This window comes from Halichoerus grypus, chromosome 4, assembly GCF_964656455.1.
Source record: "Halichoerus grypus chromosome 4, mHalGry1.hap1.1, whole genome shotgun sequence".
Classification (NCBI taxonomy): domain Eukaryota; kingdom Metazoa; phylum Chordata; class Mammalia; order Carnivora; family Phocidae; genus Halichoerus; species Halichoerus grypus.
In genome coordinates, this window is record NC_135715.1 from 143,751,557 (window position 1) to 143,771,283 (window position 19,727).

General features: G+C 35.2%; 1 protein-coding gene across 6 annotated transcripts in view; it reads right to left on the reverse strand.

The window, feature by feature from the left end:
• Nucleotides 1-19,727, reverse strand: part of PDE1A (phosphodiesterase 1A) — a 323,167-nt gene that overhangs the window by 90,503 nt on the left and 212,937 nt on the right. For all 6 annotated transcript variants that reach the window (XM_078071072.1, XM_078071073.1, XM_078071071.1 and 3 more), the window contains exon 3: nucleotides 5,264-5,377. In XM_078071072.1, coding sequence (XP_077927198.1) covers nucleotides 5,264-5,377 — 114 coding nt within the window. The remainder of the gene's footprint in view (nucleotides 1-5,263; nucleotides 5,378-19,727) is intronic.

Genomic DNA, 19,727 nt, shown 5'->3' on the forward strand with positions numbered 1-19,727 from the left:
CAGCATTGTCATTATTCTTATTTTACAGATGATAAAGCTAGGAAATAGAGAAGTTAAGTAATTTGTTTAAAGAAAGGAAGTATTGAGCAGAGGATCCAGGCTTTGAACAACCCATTCTTTCTGAATCAAGAGTCTGTGCTCTAACTATGGTAATCCTAAGACTTGGATTGGTTCACATTAACAAGATGAAGATATAAATTGTGTTATTAGGTGGTATTAGTAAACATAATATCCATCTCTGAAAGTATACCTCCCAGTCAGCTGCCTCCCCTCATGAATAGCAATTTATGAGGCTGAGGATGCAAGTTTGCCTGGCAATATCCCAATCTAAATAAGGACAATTGAACAGGTTTTTTTTTTTCCCTTAAGGCCACATGTTTCTGACTTACAACTCTGCAGCTTTGAAAAACAATAGCCTCTAGGGACACTTTCAAAAGCAGAACTCATAAAATATTGGCATTTACATTTGAAAATGTCTTGTTAAAAAACCAACAAACAGTTGTATTCATAAGGAAATTATGTTATAATCCTTCAAAGAAGGTCAGAATTCAAATTTGGTCAGAAACTCCGTTTTTATTTTTCTCACTTAAATCATCCTTCAAAAGAGATTTTTTTTGTTTTGATTTGTTTTCTTAACTGAAACCTGGCAGTCACTAAAGCTTAACAGGAAAAGTGTGTGTGTGTGTGTGTGTGTGTGTGTGTGTGTGTGTGTGTGTGTGTGTGTGTGTGTGTGTGTGTGTATGGGTTTTAAACCAATTAATAATTTGTTTTATCCTGCTTTATTATGTGTTGACCTTTTTCAGCAGTCCAGCCCAAGTTAAAAAAAAAACAATGCCTCGCTGGAATACTCACTGAACCATTTTTTCCTTTTTTTTTTTTTTTAAAGATTGTATTTATTTATTTGACAGAGAGAGCAGAAGCAGGGGGAGCAGCAGAGGGAGAGGGAGAGGGAGAAACAGGTTCCCCGCTGAGCAGGGAGCCCAATGTGGGGCTCAATCCCAGGACCCTGGGATCATGACCTGAGCTGAAGGCAGACACTTAACCAACTGAGGGACCCAGGTGCCCCTAAACCATTTTTTTCTAGAAAGAGAATTTTCCATTAAAAACATCTCAGAATTCAGCAGGTTTTTTATATAAAATTTAAAAGCACCTAAATGCTTCTTCATCTCTCTTCCTAAATCATCTGTTTTACTAATATTCCAAAGTCAAACTCTAATAATTGTATATGCATCTCAACAAAAACATTCTCAGTTTACTGCTGTGTCTTACTAAGTCTGTTGGAAATCAAATCACATCAAGGATTATTGCTCTAAAATTTCTAGCTGATATTTTGATCATAAATCACGGCCTTAGTAGATTCATAAGAGATAATCTTAGGTCTAACCAGTGGCATTATGGTAAATGTTTAACCACAGGCTCTCCAGAAAAAACAAATCCCGATTTGTTGCATTTCCCAGTTTCCATGGTGTAAATAAATACTCCCACTGTAGCCAATTTCAAGCTACCAATGTGGCATCACTGAAGGCAGAGTTGGAAGTGATACAAACACAATCCACACAACACTGGGTCTGACAACTCTGACAGCATGTGAGCTTTCATCAGAATTTCCAGGAAGTCTCCAAAGTCGCCGAAGTCAGATGTTACTGAAGAGATGCAGATGAGATGCTGGGGTAAGCTATGTAACCTTTCTGTCAGTGTATTTCCTCATATGTATGAGGTATGTAAAATGGTAATAATAAAGTTTCTAGGTCATGGGATTACTGTGATGGTTAAATGAAATAGTGCATTAAAATGCTTAAAAGAGTTCTTGGCACATAGCAGGCTATAATAAGAGGTTTTTAGTAATAAATGTTAGGTATTGTTTTTCTAGGATCTATAATTCCAACTGTCAGAATGTTTTACACATTGTCATCTTAATCTTTCAGAGGTCATTAAAAACCATCCTGAGACGCTGCCAATTATAGAGAGAAGAATACTAAGAGAAAGAAGAGAAGCCATACCTTAGTTTCTGTCCCTGTTTTGACAAAGCCTACATCTGTGACCATTGGCAAACCTGTTTACTTCTAAGACCTTTGGTTCTCTTATTAGTAAAGTGCAGAAAGTAACACATAGGGTTGTGGGGAGACTAATATGAGCCCTTGGAAGATGATCCAAATGTGGGGCAGTATTATTAATCCAATTTAAAAATCAAGACGCCATGGAGGCATGGAAGCATTAAAATAAAATAGTGAAAAGGTTTGTGTCATTTGAGTAAAAACTGGGAATGATGTAGTGTTAAGAGCTGGGATTTTTTTTTTTTTTAAAGAGAACACACACACACACACACACACACACACACACACACACACCAGTTCTACTATGAAGCAGTTAAGCATTTTTTTCTTCCCACAAAAAAGCAATTTTCTAAAAAAGCAATTTTTAAATGAAAAGTAACTATACTTAGAAATGTAACATATGTGTAAATGAGTTAGGGATCATGGAGAACTAAGTTAACGACATATCCATAGAATCATAATTTTCTGGGAAACTTAATAAATATAGCATACAATAATCTATCAAATGAAAGACAAGATGTATTTAGGGAAACCAGATAGTTAACGTTATGCCATTATGAACAAATTTTGTAAATCTCCAAATAATTCCTTAAGATAAAATTTCTTTAGTTTTATAAATGAATACAAAAAATAAAATGTCAAGGACAGATTGAAGAAATCTTAAACACTCAATTTGTGAACATTCACTCAATTTGTGAACAATGAAGAGCATACGTGAAAATGAAGGAGCAAGGAAATTACAGAAACGTCAGATTTTTTAATTTACACTTTGAATCTCTGTTCACTTAGAAGAATTATATACATTATATATATTCAGTGAAAGTTAACCAGGAAAACAATTCTGCATAAAGTTTATGATCTAAAAGTGTGCCTATGGGCGCCTGGGTGGCTCAGTTGGTTAAGCGACTGCCTTCAGCTCAGGTCATGATCCTGGAGTCCCAGGATCGAGTCCCGCATCGGGCTCCCTGCTCGGCAGGGAGTCTGCTTCTCCCTCTGACCCTCCTCCCTCTCATGCTCTCTCTCTCTCATTCTCTCTCTCAAATAAATAAATAAAAAATAAATAAAAAATAAAAAATAATAAAAGTGTGCCTATGATTACCCCCCCCACACACACACACAATTTATGACTCTAAATCATGTTTTAACAGAGGAGTTCTGTTCTGGGGACAAAGAAAAAAATCACCTGTGCAGTGTAGCCTGCACCATGCCCTTTTCTGTCTGTTATTAGTGAAAATTCTCACGGTCTGATATTAAAAAGGTCAGTACCTGATATAGGAAGATCTCCAAGTTTCCTTAGGGGAAGGAAAGCAACATGAAACACTATATATATAGTGTCTAACTTCCATAAAAGGCGAAGAGAAAAATATGAAATAAAAATTCGTAATATATCATTAGAAATAAACATAAGAAATTTATGAATTGGAAATATGAGTAGATTGGGATGGGATAAGGGTGGAGGCAAGACTTTCATAAGGCACCTTTTTACATTATCTTTATTTTTAAATCATGTGAATTTTAACCTGTGAAACAACAAGTGGTGTGTGTGTGTGTGTGTGTGTGTGTGTGTGTGTGTGTGTGTTTAAGCCCAGTACACATGGATATGTAAGAACTTCAGTCTCACATCTGGTTTAACAGTTCTCGCCTTTGCCAAGCTCAGGCCTGACTCATGCATGGATACCTGCAGAAGCGAAGGGGAGTGATGGATGTCCACACTCTCCATGTCCCATCATCTGTCCCACTCACTCTGCTGTTTCTCATCGTTCAACAATGTGGTGGTGGTGGGGGGGTGGCAGGAAATTACAGGAGTCAGAGGGTGTTACAAGACTGATGTGTTTGTTGTCATCTATGGGGCAAATGCCCAAATGCTGGTTATTTTTCTCTTCTGGGGAGCTTTTGTGTTTCCTTCAGAGAACTTGCTACAACCCTCTTGGATGTTATGTGTTCTCTGATATTTGGGCTGCATATTTATGATTTCTCCCTGGTTTGTTCAACAATCACCCCATGCAGCCAGCCTCTTTTTCATCTTCTGAAGTCAGTTTTCTTCCACTACTGGTCAATCCCTTCAAAAGACTTCTACTTCACTTGCCTCATGACTTTGAAAAGCTTAGTGCCTTTTCTGTGCTAAACTCTGGAGGGACATGTCTCTTCCTCCACAGTGTCCCTTTTACCTGTGAATTCAAGGTAGTCTGAATCAGCCTGCCACCTTTATCTCTGTTGAGATGACAATCAGGAACCAGTCTTAGTACACTCTAAACTCTAAGAGATAGTGGTCAAAGCTCTTACAAACTCTCATATACTCCACTGAGCCTTCTAGTAGCATTAGGATTCTCAGGATGCCCTCTTGAGGTTCTGAGGTAAGTACCCTCTTAGAGGAAAAAAAGGGAAAATGAACAGTTTTCTCTTAAGGCCAAGGTTTCTTAACCTCCATTCTATTGACACTTGGGGCTGGATAACTCTTTGTTGTGGGGGATTTTCCTGTGCATTGTAGGATTTGTAGCAGTATCTCCAGCCTCTACCCATCACATTACAGTAGCACACTCCCACCAACCAAACCAAAATGTATCCAAATATTGCCAATGACCTGGTCAACAGCCACAGCACCAGGCTAAGAACCCTCTTCAAATAAATCCCCATTTCGTTATCTCCTTACCACTCTGCTAAGTATGAGGCTAGGTGATAAGGTCTAGGTGATGACTGAATACACTTTTGGGACTGTCTCTTAGCAAGCCCTGCACAGAGATTCTGACAGGTACATCTTATGAGAATGTGTGGACATGCGACATCCATTTTCTCAGCTGGAACTCTGGAATCTTGAGATAATAGGAAAATCCTTGTATCAGTGAAAATCGATATAAGCCTATATCTGTCTCTGAGTTTACAAATCTGCACCTAAAGACAATGAGGGTAGGGAGAGAGGAGACTTTAGTTTGTTCATTTAGGACTTAATTGTTTGACTATTTTTTTTATGTTCACCTATTTGGATTAAAATGTGTATTTTTAAAGAAAGGATCACAGTCCAGTTAAATAGCTACATGAAGAAAAACTCTTTAAATTTTAATAAGATCTTTATTCCGGTTTCATGACTAAGATATGCTAAATTCATATTTGAGATAAGTGAAGGCCAAGAAAGAGGAAAAGGTAAGAGAGGCAAAGAAGATAGAAGGGAAGGGAGGCGAAGAAGATAGAAGGGTAGGGAGGCTAAAACGCACCTTGTTTCATCAATGTAAACAGCTTCCAACACAGATGCTGCATATTCAATATTCTTCTTTAAGTCTACGATGTTAACATCACCTTTTTCCAGCTGCTTCACTAAGCATCTTAGTCTGTTTCAAAAAAGTAGTCAAAAAAGAGAAATAAGAGATTTATTATAAGTATGTGGAAAATAGTCCAGTATTAAATACACAAATCAAGTTAAACCAGTAATATATTTTTCTAGCCCATCAAATAGAAATATTTTCAGGAATTTTTTTGATATAATTAAGTTCAGTTTTTGTCACTTGAACAACTCTTGAAAATTATATTCACCTCTCAATAATATTAGGGTGGTAGATTGCTATTTTAGGTACTATATTTCAAGGATAGTCTTTCTGAAAATTCAAAACAATAGAAATATTTCCATAAAAGTATATTCCCGACACTAGAATTTATTCTATGGCTGTTCTCCTTCTTCAGATTTGGCACTAAAAATTATTTAAAGGGTACTATTTATATCACTACTGTAGCAATTATTCAGTATATAGCAATAAAGACAAAAAGAAAGGCAAAAGATCTGAGAAAATACAATTATGATGAGAAAAAAAATATATGTATGTATGCTTCTTGTTTTTACTGAAATGATTTTTCACCTGAGGCGAATCTGTACAATATTTTCTCTTCTTTTGCACATACAATGTTCCAACTTCCTGAGGAATTTTAAAGCATAGGGATCAATTAAGCCATGTCTGGATTCCTGACTTACAGAAACTGGGAGATAATTAATATTATTGTTTCAAGACATTAAATTTGAGGATTAATTTTTTATGTAGCAATAGATATGGAGTGAGATAATATGAATACCAATACTTCTGTAAGTTCCTAACATTTTCAGAAACTTCTGTGCATTAATTCTAAACCAAGCGTTTCTGAAGATATTACCCTATACTAGGCAGAAAAGGAAAACATATTCTTTACTCTCTACATATTATAGATAAACAATGTGAGGACTATTTATCCATTTTCCTATTAGGAGACGAAATTTAATTCCATTCCTGAACAAAGGTATTTTAGAGAGAATGGAGTGTATCTACTTTTAGGCACTGTCTTAGAGATAGCGTAGCAGATTTTCTGAAAATTTATTTTGGATGATTTCTAATACCAAGGCTAAGGGTTTAAAGATGAGTTAAAAATGTCAGCAAGAGTTTTGACAAATACTTTATTTCTCCATGGGAAAAAAGCCACACCTAGACTAAAACTTCTTCAGGAATCTACAATTATTTTTTGTGCCATACATTTTTGTATGATAAAATATTAACAGATAACAACAATGCAAAATAAAATCTATGTGTTAATTTAAAAAAGTCTACTCATACAGTCAGCGAAGTAAAACAAAACAAAGATAACAACTAAAACAGGTTACTGAGAAAGGAAAAATTAAGCCTGTCTGAATATGATGATAATGGAGTAACACATAGAGTGTTCTGAGATTTTTGTAATGCTTATTGACCCAAGCACGTTATACTTAGTGAAATTGCCTTTTATGTGTGAGAGCAAAAGAAAGAGTCACAGCTCTGCAATGACTTAAACATATACCACTCATGTATCCTTCTTGTGAAAATTACTTGCTACAATGTGGTTGTATTTGGTGGTTGTATGAGGTACTTTTAAAAGCACTAAGTACTTCAGATGATTGGCTTCTCTTCTTCGGAATAAATAAACTCTTTTTTATTTGAATTCACAATTTTCTCCACTAAAAACCTACATTTTTCAGGCTCTCTTGAAGCTAGTATAGTCATTCAACTGCTTTCTGGCCAAGGAGAGTAATAGGAGGTTGTTGAGTAAGAGTTTCAGAACAATGATTTTGAAGAGGGCTAACTCAGCTGGAAGGCATTCTCTTTTATCCTTGCCAATTCCTTGCTGCCCAAATGTAGTGGAACTGTCTCAAGGTCCAGCAGCCATTTAGGATCATGAGGCCACCTGGCAATAGGAAGTTACCCACTAAGAATGGCAGAGAAAGAAGATGCCAGTGGCCTGAGTCCCATGCTGTAAATCTACCTGAATGAAGTCACCTACCTCTGAAATTATTTCATGAGAAGAAAAAAATGTTGTATTTAAGCTACTATTATTTTGAGACTTTTATGTGCAGCTGAACCCAATCCTAACTGATAAGTCAAATAAGAAATGACTCAAAATAAAGAACTCGAGAATGGCAAAATCATCATAGAAAATGAAAAGGGGATGTCCCTGGGAAGCTACCCATAGGTGCACTTCCTAAATCATGACAGCCTGCAGTTGTTCCCAGGGGTATCATCCCATCAGCAGATAAGACCCGATGAAACCAGTGACAAGGAACATGCTGTTTCACAGAGACATCTTGATGTGGTTTAAAAACAACAAAGGTTATGAATTTTTATATTTTATTATGGGTATAAACCTATAATCTGACACAAGAAATTGCTCTGAAAAAATACTCCAAAAATACTCCAAAAAGGTTTTACCACCTAATCAGAAAATCAAGTTAGATAAGGTTAAGTTAGATAAGGTTATAACTATAAAATCATAACCACCTCTGCATCCCATACACACACACACACACACACACACACACACACACTCCAAAACTCACTATGTCAATCCAAAAAGACTGGAAGGAAATATAGATTTGGGGGTTACTGGGACTTCTTTCTCTTTTATCTCCTTTGCCTGTATGCACCAAATTTTCTCTACCGAGTGCAAAATTCTATTTACAGAAAATGAAAACTGTTGTATTGTAAACAGATTATTTATAATCAGAACAGCAGGTTAATGGAATAATTAATATAATTATTATTCCAATTGTGAACTTGCTTTTGTAGTCAACTTATGCATACAATAATCCCCAACAATCTTATTTAGGCTTATTTCACTCTCTTTATAGATGATACAAGGTCAAACATCCTTGACCCAAATATGGCAAAGATGAATCATTTTCAAATGATCATAATTTCTAAATTAGTGGGTTCTAAGGTATTAAGGCTTTACTACATATATCTATACAAATTTTAATTTTTTAAAAAAAGATAACTATATTTACCTAATACCTCAGCCATCCTGTGGGTTAATTCTCAGAACTAAAAAAGAAATCACAGTCATGTGCATAAAAAACAAGTTCTCTTAATTTAGTAAAACGTCTTTTTAATATTTATTTATTTATTTATCTATTTATTTATTTATTTTGAGGAAGGGAGGGACAGGGGAAGGAGAGAGAATCTTAAGCAGGATCATGCCCAGCGTGGAGCCCGACGTGGGGTTCACTCTCACGACCCTGAGATCATGACCTGAGCCGAAATCAAGAGTTGGTTCCTCAACTGACTGAGCCACCGAGGCACCCCATGATTTGGTTTCTTTCATCAGAGTAGGGAAGCATAGTGAAAAACTGTGTTCTTAATGCAAGGTCTAGGTATGTTCTTCTTGTTCCCGAAGCTTAGGTTAAATAGATATATTAGATGTTCTAATCTGTGCAGCTTCCACTGATTGCTGGGTTGGAGACTCCACTGGCTACCCTGTTGGGTAGTAAAACAAGTTAACAGCTATTGTATCAAACATCATAGACCAGCTATTTATAAGCAGATGATATTGCCAAAAAAGTGTTAAAAATCCAAGTCAGTTAAATAAATATTTAGCATTTAGTACTATACCTGGGGCTATGAGATATATATATGAATACATGTACAATATATATGAATGCATATATAAGGATACACACACACACACACATAATGCATGGGCACCTGGGTATACACCACAGTACCTGTCTTCAAGGTATTTGCAATCTCTGGGGATGGCATGACATATGCACCTAATATGGTCAAATGTTGAAATGCATACATTCCTCATTACTTTTTTTATACAACCCTAATTTCCAAGAAAACTGATTTAGTCATTGTTCCTCAAACATTCTCTCATCATCCTAAATTGAAGCTCTTCTCTCTTACTGAAATACCTCCATATCCCATCTTTAACTGTCTGAATCATGTTTAGTAACTAAGCATATCTGGGGTGCTGCCTATATCATGAGCCCTTTGAAGATTACCATCCATTGTGTTCTCTCCCAACTTAGAAACAAAACCACACTTCATTTACTCCTCACTAACAAAACTGAAATTTCTCTGGCTTCCTTATAATTTCAATTTTGGGTACATGATGTTTTCCCAATTGGTTTTTCATCCAGTAAAAAAAATTATGAGGGACGCAAAGAAGCAGGAAAATTGATCCATAATGAGGACAAAAATCAACCAGCCAAACTTGACCCAAATATGGCAAAGATGATAGAATTAGAAGGCAAGGATGTTAAAAGTCATTATTAAAACACAATAATATATACAACATTATGCCAATAAATTCAACAATTCATAGACTGAACAATTTCCTTAAAAGACACAAGCTACCAAATCTCAGAAAGAAATGGGTAAACTAAATTTGTAAAGATGTTAACATAAAGAAAACTTCAGGCCCAGATGGTTTTATTGGTGAATTATGTCAAAAATTTCAGGAAGTAAAAACACGTATTCTCTGCAAACTTTTCCAGAAAAATCCTATGTCCTAATCCTATGTCATTCTGAGAGGTCAAAATTACCCTTATAACAAAACCAGATGAAAACATTAGAAGAAGAAGAAGGAAGAAGAGGAGGAGGAGGTGGAGGAAGAGGAGCAACATATCAATAAATATTCCTCATGAACATAAATGTAAAAACCCTTAATATTTTAGGAAATCAAATCCACAAATACATAAAAGAATAGTATATCATAAAAAAGATTTATCCCAGGAATGCAGGGTTGTTATAAGATTGAAAAATTGATCAATGTAACATTATATTAAGAGACTAAATAAGAAAAGCCATATGATCATCTCAATAAATACTCAAAAAGCACTTGACAAAATCCAACATCAATTGCTCACTGAAACTCTTAGTATATTAGGAATAAGAGGAGCTTCCTCACTTGATGGAGGTTATATAAAAATCTACAGCTAATGTCATTAGTAAAGTTAAATAACTGAATACTTTCCTCCAAACATCAGGAATAAGGAAGGGTCTACTCTTACCCCAGCTATTCATCACTGTACTGGATCTTATAGCCAATTCAATAAGGTAAGAATAAAAGGCATCCAATTGGAAAAGAAGCAATAATACTATCTTTGTTCACAGGCAATATGATTCTCTAAGTAGAAAACCTGATAGAATATACCAAAAGGTTACTAAAAGTAATAAATGATTTTAACTAGTTTGCAATATAGAGAAACAAATAAAAAAGTCAGTATCTTTTCTATATGATAGTAATGGACAATTTGAAATTAAAATGAAAGGCAGTATCATTTAAAACTACCAAAAAGGACATAAGTCTGACAAAATAATATGGAAGCCCTATACACGAAAACTACAGAACATTGCTGAAAGGAATTAAAGTAGACCTAAATAAATGAGATGTATTGTGTTCATGGATTGAAAGACTCAATATTGTTAACACATAATTTCCCCCCAATTTAACTATAGATTCAATGCCATCTTAATAAATGTCCTAGCAGACTTTTTTTTATTGTTGTGTATATTGACATGCTGATTCAAAACAAATGTAACGAAAAGAACAGGTTGGAGGACTTAACACTATTTCAATACTTATAAGACTTTAAGACTTATTTTAATTCTTTTAGGATTTTATTTATTTGAGAGCGAGAGAACACAAGCAAGGAGGAGGGGCAGAGGGAGAGGGAGAAGCAGACTCCCCACTGAGCAGGGATCCTGACAAGGGGTTTGATCCCAGGACCCCAGACCCCGAGATTATGACCTGAGCTGAAGGCAGCCGCTTAACTGACTGAGCCACCCAGGTGCCCCTTCAAGACTTACTTTAAAGCTACAGTAATCAGTATGGTTAAAAATAACACAATATGGTACATTAGTAGCACCAGGATAGGTTGATAGATCAATGGAACAGAATATAGTCTAGAAAGATATCTACCAATATATAGAATTGATTTTAGAAAAAGAAGCAAAGATAATTTAGTGGAAAAAGGATAGCCTTCACAATAAATGGTGCTGGATAAATAGAAATATCTATGTGTAAAAGGAAATTTGATCCATACGTGTATTCACAGATCTAAATGTATATCCTAGAACTATAAACCTAGAAGAAAACATAGGAGAAAATTTTGTCATTTTGACTCAGCCAAAGGTGTCTTGTATACAGCACCTAAAGCACTACCTATGAAAAAATAGTAAGTTGAACTTCATCAATCTTAAGAGCTTCTGTTCTTCAGAAACACTGTTAAAAAAAAAATGAAAAGAAAAGCCGTAGACTGGGAGAAAATATTTGCAAATCATGTATCTGATAAAGAATTCATATCCAAAACATAAAGATCTTGCAAAACTCAATAATAACAAGACAAACAATCCAATACAAAATTTGCAAATGATTTGAACAAACTCTTCACTAAAAAAATATATATTCATGGCAAATATGAAAATATGCTCAAAATTATTAATCATTAGGAAAAAATTCAAATTAAAACAAAAAATAATGAGATATAATTAAACACCTACTAGAATGGCCAAAAGTAAAATAACTGGTCATACCAAATATTGGCAAAGATATTAAGCAACTAAAACTACCATAAACTATTGTTGGGGATGTAAATAGATACAGTGATTCTGAAAACAGTTTCTTAAAAAGTTAAACATGTATCTACCTAATGAATCAGCCATTCTATTCTTTGGTGGAGAGAACAAGAAATATATGTCCTTTCAAAGACTTGTACACAAATGTTCATAGAAACTTTATTTGTAATAGCCCCAAACTGTAAACAACCCAAATGTTCATCAACAGTAAAGAGACAAACTAGGCATATCCATCCAAAGAAGTTCTACTCAGCAATAAAAGAAATGAACTACTGACATGATAAATGCCAAATAATTATGCTGAGTGAAATGAGATATGTGCATACTGTATGATTCCATTTATACAAATTGTAGAAAATGCAAATGATTATTATAGTGACAGGAAGCAGATCAGTGGTTGCCTGGGAATGGAGGAGGTGGGGATCGGGAAGGAAAGGGAGGGAAGGATTACAAAGGAGCTCAAGAAAGTTTTGAAATTAACAGAAATGTTAATTTTCTTAATTGTAGTCATGGTTTCATAGATGTCTACATATGTCAATATTTACCAAATTATAACTTAAAACTGAAATATGTAATCAGTAATTGGAGATACAAAAAGGGCATATGCAAAATAGGTGTTTCTTACATATCTTCACTTTTCATCAATTTTATTAAAATACACTCCTAATGATCTTTTCCCAAAGAGAATGACATTAATCTTTGATAATTCATAAGACTTTTAATATCAGCCTGAATATTATGAACAGATTCTGATCTTCTTAGCTTTTTGGAGGAACTTCCTTACCTTCTAATGATCAGAACACTTAAAAGAAGACAGAAATGAAAATAAAAACACTGTCTTTGAAAATGACTGATTGGCTTTGTGATTCAATAAGTAGTTACAGACTAGAAAAAATTCCTACCTTTGAACAAAGAATACTTAGCTATAGAAAATGATTGAGTATTTTTTTATTCAAATATAGAGCTGCAACTTCCTAAATGAAAAAATACTTAATATAAACTGGTGTAGTTTTCAGAATCAAGTACTTTAAATACTGTTAAATTACCTTCTAAAATACTGCTACATGACCCAATCTTGCAGAAGGACCACCCACATAAATAAGAATATTACTCAATATAGAAACAAGTAATGCAATATATGTTAAGAAAAAAAAAAGAAGAAGATAGCAGGAGGGGAAGAATGAAGGGGGCGAAATCGGAGGGGTAGACGAACCATGAGAGACGATGGACTCTGAAAAACAAACTGAGGGTTCTAGAGGGGAGGGGGGTGGGAGGATGGGTTAGCCTGGTGATGGGTATTAAAGAGGGCACGTTCTGCATGGAGCACTGGGTGTTATGCACAAACAATGAATCATGGAACACTACATCTAAAACTAATGATGTAATGTATGGGGATTAACATAACAATAAAAAATTTTTAAAAAAAGAATATTACTCAATATAAACTGGTGTAGTTTTCATAATCAACTACTTCAAATACTGTTAAGTTACCTTCTAAGATACTGCTACATGACCCAATCTTGCAGAAGGACCACCTGCAGAACTAAGAATGTTCTCATATTGAAAAATCTTCCAGGGTGCCTGGGTGGCTCAGTCGGTTAAGCGTCTGCCTTCGGCTCAGATCATGACCCGGGGTCCTGGGATCGAGTCCTGCATCAGGCTCCTTGCTCTGTGGGGATCCTGCTTCTCCCTCTCCTCCCCACTTGTGCTCTCTCTCACTATCTCTGTCTCTCTCTCTCAAATAAATAAATAAAATTAAAAAAAATCTTCTGTATCTATGCAAGTCTTTATTAATTCTAGGATATAAACTGTCTAGGACATCCCTAATGCTATAGAGCCTGAATAATAAATAAATTAATGCAATTTAAAAGAGATTGATAATTGTTAAATCCCTATCAACATCCCCATTTGTGACCTTATTGAAATACAAAAGTGAGAAAAATATGGTTCTAATAACACCATACTGAGAAGCATAAAAGGTAAAGCTAAAAGAATATCTATAGCAGATATTAACATTAACACTAAAAGATGGCCTTACACAGGAGTGCACAAAAACCCACAAAAAGGGACTGTCAACAAAGAAGCTACTATGTAGTTTTCAGTAAGTTCTGTTGCATCTGATTCCAACATGATAAAAAATGATAATAAGAAGCCATTAAATAGTGAAATTCTCTTGTCTACTCCACAGGTCAGTGCTTAGGAAACTAAATCATAACCTCAGTCTAAGAAGCAAGGCTTATAAAGTATTTTTAAGACTTTTTCTTTCACCTAGGAAAATATTATAATTGTAAAGCTCCTGTTACCTTTATTTTATGAGATAAATGATTCCTAAAACAATTGGTATCATTAAAAACAATGGGAACAATTGTATGACAAATATTATTAACCTTTAAAATAAGTTTACATTCTACATTTAAAGGAGCAAAATAATCCAACTGAGGTGGAGAATATATGATGGAAAAGTATTCTTTTTTGGAAAAGTATTTTTTTTAAGTACAAAGGAATATGTAATCTCTCTTCTCCCCAAATCACAATTTAGGTAAACTGTTTATCACTTTACCTCAAGTAAACTTTTTTTTAAGGATTTTATTCATTTATTTGAGAGAAAGAGGAGAGAGAGAGAGAGAGCATGAGCAGGGGGAGGAGCAGAGGCAGAGGGAGAAGCAGACTTCCTGCTCAGCAGGGAGCCGACGTGGGGATCCATCCCAGGACCCCGAGATCACAACCGAGCCAAAGTCAGACGCTCAACCAACTGAGCCACCCAGGTACCCCTCAAGTAAACTTTTTATTACAGAAATGGGCATGCATAATTCCTCGCATGTGGAAGAATTCCTTATAAGTACAGAGACACAAACACTCAAATAATTAGAAATGCTTTCAAGATCAATTTTTTCCTACTTGAAGGCAAAAGAACAATAAGATCATATTGGCTCTATAGAGGGAACCAATCATTTGTGCCTTGCTACTTTACTTCTTGGAAATACTATGGACTGTGTGGATTTTTCAGGATTTTCTTTAAAGATTATATATTTAAATAAATATGTATATTAAATATATATGTAAAACACAGACATTTAAACACATATTTAAATCTATAAATATATTACACATTTGGTCTCGCGGCTCTCCTGCACAGCTGGCTCACCCTTCAGTGAAGCTCAGCAGGTGACAAGCACTACCTATGCAAGAGAGATTCTAATCACTTCTCAGAGCCACACTCTTTAATATTAATGGCCTGTCAACAGTGAGCAAGCATGGAGGGAAAACCTCCAACATGAAAGACATAGACAAATATAAATAAAATTTAAAAAACTTGGGGAAAACAGAAAAAATACAAAGACCAAAGAAAAACATTTAAAAAAGAGAAAATAAGAGATTCCTCTGGGAAAAATAAGAGATTCATCCATGAAACAAGAATATAATGCTACTTTTAAAAAATGGAATAAATGGTATTGAAGAACCTCTTAGAAATGAATCCTAGTGATTTACATAAAAGTGTCAAAGAAGGAGTAGAGAAAAAAGTCTAATATCCTATAGAGGAGAAAAGACAGCAAGAGGGATAATAGAATAATAAAGATAAAAAAATTAGAGGCCAGTTCAGGAGATCTAACATCCAGTGAACTAAAGTTCTAGACATCAAGGATATAGGAAATGATCAAAGAAAAAGTCAATTACCCAGAACTAAGAATCACCATTTTGAAAGGGCCCACCAGGGTCAGTTTCATGGGTGTGTGACCTGATAGTTACAAAGGACCTTGTGTTTAGAAGCACTCTTCGTATAGTGCTCTGCTGTCATCCTCTTGAAATTCTTAATAATTTTTGAACAAGAAGTCCCACATTTTCATTTTGCACCAAGCCCTGTATGTTATGTAGCTGGTATGGAGTCAACCTAGAATTCTATACACAGCCAAACTTTCAATCAAATTTGAAGAAAGAATAAAGGCTTTTTCAGATATTCAGTGACTCCCAAAATTTGACTTTCCATGCACTCTTTTTCAGGAAGCCACTGAGAAATGCATTTGACCAAAACAAAGACATAACATGAGTCTAATGCAGAGAGGTGAAGGGAAGTCTCTGAATAAGAGACATGCGACCATCCTAGAAATTAACTAGTCTAGATGAAGTAGGAAAGGATGTAGGAGGAAGTCTCTAGGGGAAGAAATGGAACTGATGAACAATGGAACCGACAGGATGCTTGGAACTTTGTTTTGACAGATCAGTTGAGCATTCATAAAATTATAAAATATATATGAAAAATACAATAATTATGAAATCAAGGAGAAAGAAGTTATATAAGATAGGAAAGCCATTTGATTGACATTTTGATTGGCAAGTGAATAATATTTAGAAATCACACTGCTTACAAACACAAGTGACTTAAAAATGAAATAAGGTAAAATATGACTGTTTTGAAAAGATGAGGGTAAGGAGCTGGTTAAATGAATGTATAAGAGCTATTTCCTCTATTATTAATATGGATGTCCACTGATAAATCTGAAATTGATATGATTTGGAAATATGCTGAAGAAGGAAGAACTAAAAAGAGCTAAACCATTGAAATTATTTACTTCTGGAAAACTGGGGCTGCTGATTTTGATAATAATAAAAATAATTTTAGTGACATAAGCCCTATTAAAGTAGAATATTCAATATATTGCCAACAACACAAGTAACTTAACTTAGAAGTCAGGTCCTTTCCTTGGTAGTTTTGGAATCACTGACCATGAAAAATTTAAATGACTGAAAAGTAGTAAGATGTCAAAATTCATCTTGAATTAAAAGCAAAGAAAGACTGAAAGGGTACAAAGCATTCCAATCATGAGTTGATGGTTAATGTTGAATTCCAGTTGTTCTAGGCTTTAAGACACATAGTGAAGCCAAGGGAAATAGAATTACACATGATAGACACCTGTTCGCATGTTCCATGCTCATGAACTGAACTAACAGAAAAAAGGCACTAATGTTTCAGATGTGAGGTAGACACACAAAGGGAAATATACATATATTATGTGAAAAAGAGAAAGAGAGATATGGGGAAGTAGAATAAAGTATGAGAGCAGACTGAACTACAATGAATGAATTTATTACATATTTTATTGCATATTTATGTAATAAATATGCAATTTATTACATATTACATAGTTTTTGAAAAATCAGAGAAAGGTACATTGAGTAGTGCTACAAAAGTCAAATTAGAATGTGGTTGAGAGAGAATGAAGAGGTTGCACATGCCACGAGCACCATGAAACTGGGGTGCTCCTGAAACAATAAGCGACTGAAAACCAGCAAAGTCAGGTCTCTATCAGCTGAGCAAAGCAACCTCGACACCAATTCCACCAAAAATAACAAAGACATGTTTAAAAGTGGGCTTAGGACATTTACTCTTTTTTTTTTTTTAAGATTATTTATTTATTTATTTGACAGAGACACAGCGAGAGAGGGAATACAAGCAGGGGGAGTGGCAGAGGGAGAGGGAGAAGCAGGCTTCCCACGGAGCAGGGAGCCCAACGCGGGGCTCGATCCCAGCACCCTGGGATCATGACCTGAGCTGAAGGCAGATGCTTAACGACTGAGCCACCTAGGCGTCCCAAGGACATTTACTCTTAATTAATAGAGTACCACATAACAACAGGCTTCAAAAATACAACAGCACATAAGGAAAATTGATCATATTAAAATATACTTTTAAAGAAATATGCATTAAAAAAAAAAAAACTGTGGAAAGAAAGTACAGGCCCCCTGCACAGGCATCTGGAACCACAGAAAAGACACAGCTGACACAAGGAATGCTTCCTAGAGGCGAAGACGGAGAAGGTACTATCCTGGCTTTTCTCATCCTCCTCACCTATCCTGCAATCTCCTGACAGTGTCTGTCATTGGCCAAATCTAGCCAGGTGCCAGTTTACACAGGAACCCGGGAAATTCAGCTGTGATGATACAGAGCAGAGCAGGAACAAGGCAAGGAATAGACCTAAGGGCAAACAGGTCCTGAAACATAAGACATAGTCCCAGAAAATATCAGAAATTTTTTCTGAGATTTGGAAATAAAACAGAAAGGTGGGCGGCCTGTCTTCTCTGTCATGTTAGGGCAAAGCTAACCAAGAATTATCTAGAGGAATGTATTTAGTTCTCCTCACTTTTTGCTATTGATTAAAGAATTCAGATGTGGTGAAGCTACTTGTTCAGTGTACTTGCAGATTTTTGTCTGGTGGAAATGAAAAAAAAAATTTTTTTTATCTGGTAGAATAGACAACCTGACAAGTTTAAGACCTTATTAGACGTTGGCTAGTTGTGCATCTAACTCAACAATTTTATTGTACATTGCCTATGTACACCTACCTTCTTAAATGCATTTTTAACCAGTTATAACTTCTTACTAATTCCTTCATGATTAGCGATTTAAACAAAAACTTGGTACGTATTCAATTTGTATTTGCATGTCATGATTTTACCTTTTTAAAAGTGTATTTTAAGAAAAGTACAACAAATATCTGTACAATTTATCCCAACTCGGCAAGCATAATAATAAGTAATGCCATTAACTTCAGAGAAGAATATAATAGATACACAAATAACAACCAGAAAATACTTCCTCCCTTCCTTTCTCCCTTCCCTTCCTTTCTAGTTCTTTTTTCCTTTCTTTCAGAAGTAATAAAGACATGCTCTCATGAGTTCCTAGAATGTAGATTTAAAAATCAATAAAAATTGGCCCTAAAAATAGCAACTTGTTTGGGAAAGAGCACTTTCCTAGCAGATCCACACAGCAGTAGTGCTATGCTCACTCGATTTATTTTTATTTTTTATTTTTTTCAACATACAGTGTTATATTAGTTTTAGTGCACAATATAGTGATTCTAATTTTTTTTGATGATTGAAAATACAGATCAAGCACTGAGTCTGTCCCAGGAGCCCATCTCAGTATCACTGTACAATCACAGAAGAGTTTTTGACATATATTTGCTTCTCTTATAAGTCCTTAGCTACTCCTAATTGAGGCAAACAAGGCAAGTAATTCAGCAAGATGGATTTCTGATTTTTAAACATGGAATGGCATGCTAAACAATAAGAAAACTTCTTTTGGCCAATTTTTCTCCAGACTTATTTTCAGGGAATCCTTAGTGGTCTGGGTTTTCTTCCTACAGAGTTGTTGGATGCTAGAGTGAAACCTCATATTACGTGCTTTTCTGCAAATTCCTCCAATTTGAGATAAATGCAATCCCATCTGTATTGAGATGCACTGCTACAGGGTTTCTGCAGGAATTCAACTGCCGCATAAGACAATAATGCAGAATGAAACACTATCAGGAGGCTCTTCACCTTGAATGGTTCACAAAATTAATTAGGGTCCTTATCCAACTTTCTTGAGTCCCAGCCATGACTTGGTTACAGTAAGTGCCTGGCAAGTACCAGCCTCAGTCACACTCTATTCAAAGTCAATCAGTCCATAGCACTAGACAGACATCAGGCCCATCACATATTAACCATAACCATATGTGATCTGGCCAGGAGAACATGATGACTTTTTTTCTGGAAGATCAAGATTTCTTTATAAGGTATCTTTAATACAATGATTAAACAGGACAGTTTCTTGGGAAAATCTTCAATTCTTATCCCTTTCCTTTATCCCTACAAAGATTCCAACTTATATCAAAACAAGGGCTAATCTGGAAGTGGGCACAGTTGAAAATGTGTTTTAACATGCTTAAACAATTGAGTCAGATCAAGCCTAATTTCAAAGTTTCTAGTGGTTATGGCACAAACAACAATTTTCTGGGGCAGATGACCCAGGACATCAACTTTTGACAATGTTTTTCTAGATCTTTAAGCA